The 11,005-nt window shown below is 44.9% G+C and overlaps 1 protein-coding gene across 2 annotated transcripts; it reads left to right on the forward strand.

Moving 5' to 3' along the window:
* The first annotated feature begins 5,739 nt into the window (after positions 1-5,739).
* Positions 5,740-10,638, forward strand: LOC101406181 (keratin, type II cytoskeletal 6A). 2 transcript variants are annotated; one of them, XM_087441961.1, is made up of 10 exons: positions 5,740-5,998; positions 6,053-6,276; positions 7,215-7,429; positions 7,752-7,812; positions 7,985-8,080; positions 8,203-8,367; positions 8,862-8,987; positions 9,812-10,032; positions 10,255-10,289; positions 10,402-10,638. In XM_087441961.1, exons 1-10 carry the CDS (start codon positions 5,740-5,742, stop codon positions 10,635-10,637), a joined length of 1,638 nt encoding a protein of 545 aa, XP_087298087.1. In that variant the 3' UTR covers position 10,638. The 2 variants fall into 2 exon arrangements, with proteins under 2 accessions (XP_087298087.1, XP_004443962.2); XM_004443905.3 differs by having other exon boundaries at positions 5,740-6,276.
* The last annotated feature ends 367 nt before the right edge of the window (positions 10,639-11,005 follow it).

Here is an 11,005-nt window from a genome sequence, read left to right on the forward strand (position 1 = left end):
ATGGAATCACATCTCGTGCTGGGAGAAGGGCGTGCAGCACAGTCAGGAAGGAGAGGCTTCAAAGAGGTGCTGAGAGTAGGCTGCTCTTCTCTGCCCTGCTCCACGCCCCAGGAGGCAATCTCTATGCACCTCCTTGCTAGCTACCTATTCATTGTATTTGGCCTTAAGAAAAGCCAGCAGTAGGGCTGGCCCCGTGGCTTAGCAGTTAAGCGCACATGCTCCACTACTGGCGGCCCAGGTTCAGATCCCAGGTGAGCACCGACTCACTGCTTCTCCGGCAATGCTGAGGCCGCGTCCCACATACAGCAACTAGAAGGATGTGCAACTATGACATACTGGGGCTTTGGGGGAAAAAAAAAAGGAGGAGGATTGGCAATAGATGTTAGCTCAGAACCGGTCTTTCTCAGCAAAAAGAGGAGGATTAGCATGGATGTTAGCTCAGGGCTGATCTTCCTCACAAATAAATAAATAAAACTGTTAAAAAAAAAAAAAAAAAGAAAAGAAAAGCCAGCAGTAGATCCAAGGATGGAAGGAAAAAGGGCCTGAGGTGTCCATCTGGCAGGAGCTGTATCCCTCTTTGACCATGACTCCTGTGGGCAGTCCCTTCTCCTCAATGCTATCACCTACCGGACTCCAAGGGCACCACTGTCCTTTTGGCACTAGAAAGTGGGGGTGGGACGAGAAAACCATCCTGTTTAGGATTGGAGGTGAGCCCAATCAGACATGCCATTTCCCCCAACACTCTTACTGTCCCCGATCTCCTTGTGCTCCTGTAGAAGCCCTTTCTCTAAGGCCACTGTCATCTGTATCTGTGCTCTTCTCACTTAAGAAACTCATCTCTGTCAATTGTAGTAATGGAGGACCTTCCTGCTTCTGTTTTAGTTTGAGCCTAAAATGTATCTGGATGCTCATGAAACTTTTCCTTCCTCTCCTGTTTCTAACTTTCCATTCCCTTTGCCTCATTTGTTTTTCTTCACGGCACTTGGAGAAAGTAGCCACAAAGAAATCATAAACTATATTCAGTAGACTTATTTTAAATAGTAATATTAGTGTTGATAGTTTGATACTATCATAGGAATGTCGTAAGATAAAGCAAATAAGTAATAGGTTTATGTCATTTAGAGCCAAGCTTTTCAGTGTGAGAAAAAATAAATACAGGTATAAAATCAACCTGTGATCTTCTATTTGAATTGGAAATAACAATGTAGACTTCTGATTTGTTTTTTTAATATATGTTACTTCTTTCCTAGCTGTGTCCACTGAAAAACTTCAAAGCAAAGACAACTTAATAACAATGAGCACTCCTGCATCTAAATTCTAGTTTAGGAATATCATTTTCCAATAAAAGGACCCAGAGCTACTTGGAGATATGGCTGTTCCATGTCTGTTGCAAGATAAATACAAGGTAAGCTTGAGACATCTCATCCCAGAAGACAGGGAAGCTTTCAAAGCGGAACAGGGTCCCGTCAAGAGGACACAGGAGTCAATCTGGAGAGCTCCCATTGACCTAAAATGGGACAATTTAAGCACCAAAAGGATTAATGACTGCAATGGGCTGAAACATACCAAATATATTTTGTAAAAACTGTGAATTTTCTTTTTTTTTTTTTTTTTGCAGCAGAGGGAGAGGGTTTATTAATCACAAGGCAGCCAAGTGAGGAAACAGGAGACTGAATCTCAAATCCACTTCCCCCCAAACAGGGACTCAGGGATATTTATGGGGTAGGGAGAAAATCGTGAATTTTTAACTATACCAAAAACAAAACACAAAACAAATGACCAAAGAAAAAACTTCCTGATTACCTTTAGAAATTGCTAGAGTCCCAATCCATTACTCTGAAAAAGTAGTAAATAAAGGAAAAGAATCAACCACTTACTCTGACTTTCTTGTATGAGGTAAATATTAGGCTACCTAAAAAGTAAACGATGAAGAATCCTTCTTTATAGAAGACTTGCAGCCGACAAATGCAGAGGCAGGATGATAAGATCAGAAAGTTACCATTTTGCAACTCCTAATGAAATAGTGAATCTGGGAATTTGTCAATGGATGTTAAAATCTTAGGTGAAATTTTATTGTGTACTAATTAATGGAGAGACAGGGCTGAAACCACAGAAATGCCCTGATCAGTCTTAACGTCACTAAATACTGTACAGCTAGCATTACACACCTCATGATACGACGCAACAGGGAGGAGAGAGCACCAGCTGGTACGTGTACTTGGCTGAAACAACGGAACTAAATCCAACCAACTCTAATACAACTACCAGTACAGGGAAAACTGGGCACAGAAAAAGTTGTGTGGCCCCAAGAGGAAACAATGAGCCAAATTCAGGACGCAGACTTTCTATAGAAAAAACTCTCTCCACAAATCAAAGGCATGAAGAAAAGAGGAAGGAACCGGTTACAGAATAAAGAAGCTGAAGAGACACAGCAGTCACGCGCACTGTGTGACCTAGACAGGACGGTGCTTCAAGCAAACCAGCCGTAAAAAGACATCTTGAGATAATCAAAGAAATGGAAACAGGTGGTTTTTAGATTTCATTAGGAAATGACCATTGGTTATGATAAATATAATACCGTTATGCAGTTAGATTAAAAAGTCGTTATTACTAACAGCACGCAAATATTGACAATGAAGGGACTTCATGTCTAGATTTCCTTTAAGATACTTCAACAAAGAAGCAGAGGATTTAGATGTAAAAAGTAGGGAAATTAGATGAAACAATTATCAAAAAGTATTGATAATCATTTCATTTGGGTGATCACTATATGGTGGTTTATATACTCTCGTCTTTAATTGTATACGTTTGAAATTTTCAATGATACTGATTTTGTTTAGGCAATAAAGTCAGTTGTTACACTGAGCAGAGCACAGATATGTTTTTGGATTACATTTCTAGCGAAGGTAAATATGACGAGTTGTGGAAATCCTTTAGGTGACTCACAATATGGCTCTAGGGAAGGGAGAGGCCCTGGGGACAATGACACCTGCATTGAATGAAATTGTTTCATAAAATGTGAGAGATGAAAAAGTAGTGTTTCTAATTTAACTCAATATTTTAATTAATATGATGTTTTAATATGAATATGCAAAGGGAGATTTCTGAATATAACCTAATGGAGTAAAAGGAGACATTTCCCCCTTCTCAGAAATTACCTAAAAGCTACAAGAAGAACAAGAAACATAAAGGTAAACGCCACCCTCAACCACCACAAGGAAAATATCTTACAATCCCCAAATCAAAACAACAGAGGAATATTCTCACAGACACAGAGACATACTAACATGATTGTTAGGGGTTTGCCCTCAGCTGCAGATCTCAGAAAAACCCAGTCAAGAACATTCCCACAAACACATCAAGACCAACAACACGGTGACCACGATGGAGCACCAAGCAAAGCTGACGCTGGGTTTTCACTCCTGCCCGGGACTGTCGCCTCATGGAACTCCTACATGTCAGTGTAGAGGACAGGTCCTCAGGTGCAAATCCAAGAATAGCCTGTTTGCCACAGTCTGAGCTGGGTGTGTGGGCTGGAGGCAAGACCCCATTTGTCAGGAAGTCTCTAGAAACGGTGAAGGCAGGGTTGAAAAGGAATCAGAGTCAAGGCCTATGGCAGCATTTTGTTGGTGAAGCGAAGAAAGCTGAGACTGTGACTTTGAGCCACTGGGCAGTGATCTTTGTTGGTTTAGCTGAGTTAAAGAGTAAAAGAATTATTCACACTGCCCTGTGTCATAAAGACAATCCTGTTAGCCTGGATATGGCCTTGGCCCCTCCTCCTCGAATACTTTTTGCAAATGGCAGGTCCAGAAGTTGCTCACCTCATTCAAGGAAGGGCATGAGTCACAAATGAACCATTGCAAGACCCACAAAAGATTCTTTACATTAAAAAGTGCAGGGAATGGGAGAAACAAAAGACACAAAAAACAGAAAAGTCACAATAAAATAGTACTAAAGAATTCAATGAAGCAAACACTGTGATAAAATAAGGGAACAAAGGGGCAATGTAGTGAGACAATAAAAGATAAAAACATTAGCTTGTAGAGTGCAGAAAAGGAGCAGAAAAAATAAATAAAGCCACAATAGAAATGAAGGCCAAATTGAGAACAGCACAAAGAGGAAAAGACATTGCTGAATGTCCAGTAATGGATGGACAGGAACAGGTGGAGAACAGCAGCGGTTATGAAAGACCAATCAGAGTGCAGAAGAGAACCAAGAGAAACACAGATATGGGATAAAGCAGATACAACACAAGCATAATGGGAATAGAGAATATATGTGTGTGTGTGACATATATATATGCATATATGTAGTGAACTATACATATATATGCAAAAAATATTGTATACTCATATGCATATTTTATATATATGAAACACACACTCACAAGCCAAGGAAAAGCACCAAATACATCCAAGTGATTAGCTAAAGGACACACCAGGAACTAGACACTGCTTGCCTCCGTATGCACAAATTGGGTGGCTGGGGTAGGGCCTTGAGCATGTATTTTGTTTCTTAAACATGCATTACTTATTTAATTTTAAAAGATATATATCAGTGTGTAAGTAAAAACATTCAATATATAAACAGGCATTCCTCTCCATCTCCATCTGGAAAGTTGAAAAATATCCCTGATTAAGCTTCTAGTTTAGCTCTCTACAGGATTACAAAGGACACAGCAGCCTGTTAGGACACACCATGAGTGTGCAACTAGAAAACTCCAAAGAATGAAAAGGAGCACAGGACAAATAACCTGGTTCTTTTAACATGTAAATTGCAAGGAAAAAAATGAAGCGATATTTAATGATTTAAATGATTTAAAGACAAATTATTTTAGAGATATATCACCAAAATACAACATGTTTGGAGCTTATTTGGATCCTGATTTGGAAAACCAAAATCTAAAAGATAAATAACACAAAGAGCAATATTTGAAGAGTAAAGGGACACCTGTTGATGTTAATAAATACAAATGTTGAAGATATAAAAATGGTATTTTGGTTGTATCGTTTAAGATTCTGTCATTTAGACATAAATATAGAATTATCTACTAGAGAAATGATAGGATCTCAAGATTTGCATTCAAATAATTTAGGATTGGTAGGGAAGTGGGCGGGAGTGTGGAAAATGTACATTTGGCCATGAGAGATTTTTAAAGCTGGGTGGTAAGTATAGAGGGGCCCATTATGTTATTATTTCACTTCTCTATCTGTTGAAATTTTACACAAAAGGAAAAAGAGTCATATTTAACTTTTATACTCAATGAAAGAGGATGAAAATATTTATGTTAAAGCATATGCAATCCATTACTTTGATCTTCAGTATCACTGCTGGATGGAATACCAGGTGAGAGGAAAGCACTTCATACCTTCTAAGACACAAATGTAGCCTGTAGCACCTCTGTTTGAGATGTTGACTAACTCCTAGCTCCGTGAAATGACAATAGTCTTATTGTACTGTGATCAAGTCAAAGCTGGAAGGCAGGAGAAATTTTCCCTGACTAAAGGAAACCAAAAATGCAATCTTCATATTTCATAACTTTCCTAACAATCCAGATGTGATCTCACGGTTTGTAAAGCCCAGCCCTTCCCAATCTGCAAGCTCACCTTGCAGGACTGAGCCCAGCCCATTCTCACCATATATAAAGGGCTGCAGGGAAGCTCATCTCACAGATCTGCTCCTCTCAGCTCTACCCACCAGCCTCTCGCACTTTCTAAAACCTTCTCATCTTCAGGAACCATGTCTAGCAAATCCATCAGGAAGACTCAAACCATCAGCCATCGTGGCTTCAGTGCCGGCTCAGCCAGAGTCCCTGGGGCCTCCCGCTCTGGCTTCAGCAGCATCTCTGTGTCCCGCTCCAGGGGCAGTGGTGGCCTCGGTGGAGTGTGTGGAGGTGGCTTCGGCAGCCGCAGCCTCTACGGCGTGGGGGGCTCCAAGAGGATCTCCATCGGAAGGGGCAGCTATGGCATTGGTGGCAGATATGGTGGCAGAATTGGAGGTGGCTTTGGCTTTGGCGGTGGATCCGGGAGTGGATTTGGTTTTGGCGGTGCAGCTGGTAGTGGCTTTGGGCTCGGTGGTGGAGCTGGCTTTGTTGGTGGCTATGGGGGCTCTGGCTTCCCTGTGTGCCCCCCTGGAGGCATCCAAGAGGTCACTGTCAACCAGACTCTCCTCACTCCTCTGAACCTGGAAATCGACCCCACCATCCAGCGGGTGAGGACCGAGGAGCGGGAGCAGATCAAGACCCTCAACAACAAGTTCGCCTCCTTCATCGACAAGGTGAGCAGGGAGGACCAGCCTCCAGGGGATTTCAGAGTCCCCAAACTGGAGAACCACGAATGTCCTACTAGGGGGAGACTAGGGGGGAGGGAGAAGGGGATCCCGGCTAGCTGTCGCCTGGGACGCCAGGTGGGCTCATGTGGACCACAGGCAGCAGGTGATGGGCATCATTTAGAGCTACTGAATCCTCCAATGTCCCTCATTCCTGCCTAGGAAGAAGAATTCTCAACTTCTGATAACTCTGAAGCATATATAAGGGAATGAGAGATAAAGTGGGTTAGCTTTACCTGGTGAGGAATCTAAGCGATTAAAAATAAAATTCCGGTGCAAACTGCTCTGGAGCTCTGAGAGGGGGGGAAAAGGGAAAAAAAAGAAAAGAAGGATATCATGGCTGGATTTAAAAAAAGACCCAGAAACATTTACATATCCATAGAAATACTAAATTTATTCTAGAAATAGAGAATGACCATTAAACGAGGATGTTTTAGAGAATACTCATGCTTAAATGGGAAGTTAGACTGGAATCTAACCATTAATAAGTTTGGAATTTCATCATTAGTTTTTAAACACTTAACATCCCATATACTAGATCCTAACTAAATAAAAACTTTGGGAAATATATCAGGGAAATACTATTTTTAATTAGGTTTGTGATTGCACTTTTCAAGAGAAAGAGAAGTAACGTAGAAAGGCAGAGATAGGCTCCATACTTTAGAGGGTGAGAACACCTCATAGGTCCATGGGGGGGGATTTCATCAGCGAGGTCTGTGGGGTGCAAGGAAAATGATTTAGGGGAGCAGACCTGTCAGCCTGAGCCCCTGTACATGCTCCATAGTAGCCCAGCATCATGGTGACCACCAGGCCTGCTTGGGGACCTGACAGCTCACATGTCTTTCCTCCTTCCTTTGTCTACAAATAACCATCTTGTCCTCCTCCAGGTGCGCTTCCTGGAACAGCAGAACAAGGTCTTGGACACCAAGTGGACCCTACTCCAGGAGCAGGGCACCAAGACCGTGAGGCAGAACCTGGAGCCTTTGTTCGAGCAGTACATCAGCAACCTCCGGAGACAGCTGGACAGTATCCTCGGGGAGAGAAGCCGCCTGGACTCGGAGCTCAGGGGCATGCAGGACCTGGTGGAGGACTACAAGAAAAAGTGAGTTCAAGGAGGGAAAGCGGCTCAGTTTCCTGTAGCACACACTTTAAGACAGGTCCAGGTGTGGGCATGAATCCTAGCAAAACATGTCCACGGACATGAAAAACACAATTATAGCCTCAAAACAAACCCCAGAGGACAAGAGGGCCATACAGATGGATGGGAAGGGTAAATTTACGGGCAACAAACATCACCTGTTAGGCTCACTGGCAGGAAAGCGCAGTTGGGATGGATCCATTTCATGGAAAGTTTGGATCCTAGGCTGCCTTTTCTGTATCATCTTCACCACTGGTCGATTATGCTTTATCCCTTTCTATTCTAGATATGAAGATGAAATCAACAAGCGCACAACAGCAGAGAATGAATTTGTGACTCTGAAGAAGGTGAGCTGATTAAGATCAGGGGCTCATGTTTCTTTGCAGAAGGAGAGGACACTGCCCTGCCCACATGTGGTGTCCTTGGCCACATCAGAGAGCAGAATGGGTAGGGAGGATAAAAGATGGGCAGACTGGGAGGGAGGGCTCAGCTGACTCCAAATGTTGGCTTATTCTGCAGGATGTGGATGCTGCCTACATGAATAAGGTGGAACTACAAGCCAAGGTAGACAGTCTCACAGATGAGATCAACTTCCTCAGAGCCTTCTATGACGCAGTAAGCATCTCCTCCCCCTTTTATTTTCTCTAATGGGACTTTGCAAAGGGTGGAAGATCTTGGCGTTGGCTGCCTCTGAAATGTCACAGGAAAAGATGATCTGACGATCTTGTGTTCCACAGGAACTGGCTCAGATGCAAACCCACATCTCAGACACTTCTGTGGTCCTCTCCATGGACAACAACCGTGACCTGGACCTGGACAGCATCATCGCCGAAGTCAAAGCCCAATATGAGGAGATCGCTCAGAGGAGCCGGGCTGAGGCTGAGTCCTGGTACCAGAGCAAGGTGAGCAGTGAGCTGGCAGCTGCTGCAGAATCCCGGTGCCCCCTCTCTGAAGACCAATAAGGGAAAGACTTCACTGGGGAAATCTACTTCTAGGAAGCTGGAGTCCTCTCACAGGATGTCTACCCTACACTCATAGAGTAGACATTTACAGAATTGATGTCCAAGTCTGGTAAGGCAAATCCAGTTCAGGAGAACAGCCACCATAGATAAAGACCTAGTGATCTCTGCGTTAGCTTCACCCTGATGCGGGCTCTCAGAAACATAGTAAAGAACATTGCTGGTCCCCAAGAGAACTAGACAGGCAGTGGTTCCCCAACAAGGATGGTGTGAGACCTGTGTACAGTATCCGATGACCTTGTAACATCAACTCCTCCTAAAATCCCTTGTGGGGAAGCCATTAGGTTCAAGTCTGTTAAATGCCTGATTCAGAAGTGAACGTCGCCTTTAGCATGTGAAAGCCCATATGCACCGCCTTCTCTCCCTCTGGACTACAGTACGAGGAGCTGCAGATCACAGCGGGCAGACACGGGGACGACCTGCGCAACACCAAGCAAGAGATTTCTGAGATCAACCGCGTGATCCAGAGGCTGAGATCTGAGATCGACCATGTCAAGAAGCAGGTACGGTGGGTGACTGTGGAGAAGATTTGCATCGTTTCCTTGCTAGACCACCAGGCAGCCATCCCCATCATTTGAGAAATTCCTGGACACTGAGAGAACAGCAGGGAGAGGAGGGCATGTAGTTCCTCATTAGAGATTTCCCACAGGTTAGGAGAGACTGATCCAAACATTAGAGAATCATACAGTCACGTGACAAGACCAATCCTGACTGATCAGAGGTGTAAAGACATAGTCTGGAGGCATTGAAAGGAGATTATGTAATAAGAATGGTTGATTTGAGAATACGAGAAGCAAGTAGGGAAATAAAAGGGCAGACCAGAGTGGGGGAAGATTGTTGCAGATCTGCTCAAGAATCAAAGTGAAAAAGAAAGTGGAGTAAAGACACCGGATGGAGATCAGTGTTGCCCTAAAATATGAGGTGGAAGGAAGGCATGGTCTTGACAGTTTGATGTGAAACTCATCACTTCACTGAGGATGTTTGTAAATTTGTTGAAGTGAGTCTGGCATCCGTATGAAATTATCCAACTGTCACATTCAAAAAGCCAGTGGGTCCATTTCTCCCTGCATCCCCTGGTCTTATGTTTACTGTAGTATCTTCCACCAGTCACCAGTCACATCCTCCTGCAGGCTGGTTAACACACAGAGGCATAGGTTTTCTCGAGTGGCTCCCAGACTAGATAAGGTGTGCAGAATGCACAAGACTGGACAAAGAGAGCCATGAACTCTGGGCTCTAGAATTCTGCCTTAATGGAAAAGAAAAACCATGGTTAGTCTCACCTGGGAGCCTAGATTGTGGGTTCATTTTGCCTATCTTCCCCCTCTAGTGCGCCAACCTGCAGGCCGCCATTGCTGATGCTGAGCAGCGTGGGGAGCTGGCCCTCAAGGATGCCAACAATAAGCTGGCTGGTCTGGAGGACGCCCTGCAGAAGGCCAAGCAGGACCTGGCCCGGCTGCTGAAGGAGTACCAGGAGCTGATGAATGTCAAGCTGGCCCTGGATGTGGAGATCGCCACCTACAGGAAGCTGCTGGAAGGCGAGGAGTGCAGGTGGGTAACTCACTCAACCTCCTCAATCATCTGGGTCCATCTCCATGAGGTGCAGGCAGTGAGCACAAGTTTAAGGAGCTCTGGTGGTGGCCATAATTGTTGCTCTCAGGGAACCATTTAAAGGCACTTTCCCCAGGGACTATGCTCAACACCGAGGCTTTCCACACTGGTCCAGCAGAGGCTCTCTGGGATCTCATGATCTCTGTGTTTCCTTCTTCCTAGGCTGAGTGGGGAAGGCGTTGGACAAGTCAACATCTGTAAGTATCTTTGCTTGCCTCCCTCCCTTGCCCTGGTACTCTTCTGACTGGACTCAGGCTGGCAGAATGAGCTCACCGAGTGTTGTGTGTCCTTGTCCCCTCCCCTCCACAGCTGTGGTGCAGTCCACCGTCTCCAGCGGCTATGGCGGCGCCAGTGGTGTTGGCGGTGCCTTAGGCCTGGGTGGAGGCAGCGGCTACTCCTATGGCAGCGGTCACAGCATTGGAGGTGGCTTCAGTTCCGGCAGTGGCAGAGGCATTGGGGGTGGCTTGATTTCCACTGGGGGCGGCAGTTCCACCATCAAATACACCACCACCTCATCCTCCAGCAAGAAGAGCTACAAGCACTGAAGTCCTGGCACCGGCACTCGGTCCCACGTTGTCTCAGGCCCCCTCTCCAGCTGCACTGTACTCTCCTCAGGTTACTTCTTCTCTCCTGCTTCCTACTTCTCTTACTCTTCGAGTTAGAACTGAGGTTTCTGAGTGTCCTCATTTCTCCTCTCTGCCTATATCTGCTCCGCCTGAGCTTCCACTGCTCACCACCAGAAGGTCGCTGCCTGGCTCCTACTCCAGAGCAGGGCAACTGCCCGTTGCTTCCACTGGCCCAGGGATGCCCCATCTTCCAAGTGTTGGGTTCCTCCTTACAGTGTCATGAAAGCACAAGCTACTGGTTCCATGATGTACAGGGTCTGTATCCCTGTGATGTTCCTCTGCTCTTT

The sequence above is a fragment of the Ceratotherium simum genome, chromosome 17 (genome assembly GCF_057802395.1).
Source record: "Ceratotherium simum simum isolate JZ-2026a chromosome 17, ASM5780239v1, whole genome shotgun sequence".
Classification (NCBI taxonomy): domain Eukaryota; kingdom Metazoa; phylum Chordata; class Mammalia; order Perissodactyla; family Rhinocerotidae; genus Ceratotherium; species Ceratotherium simum.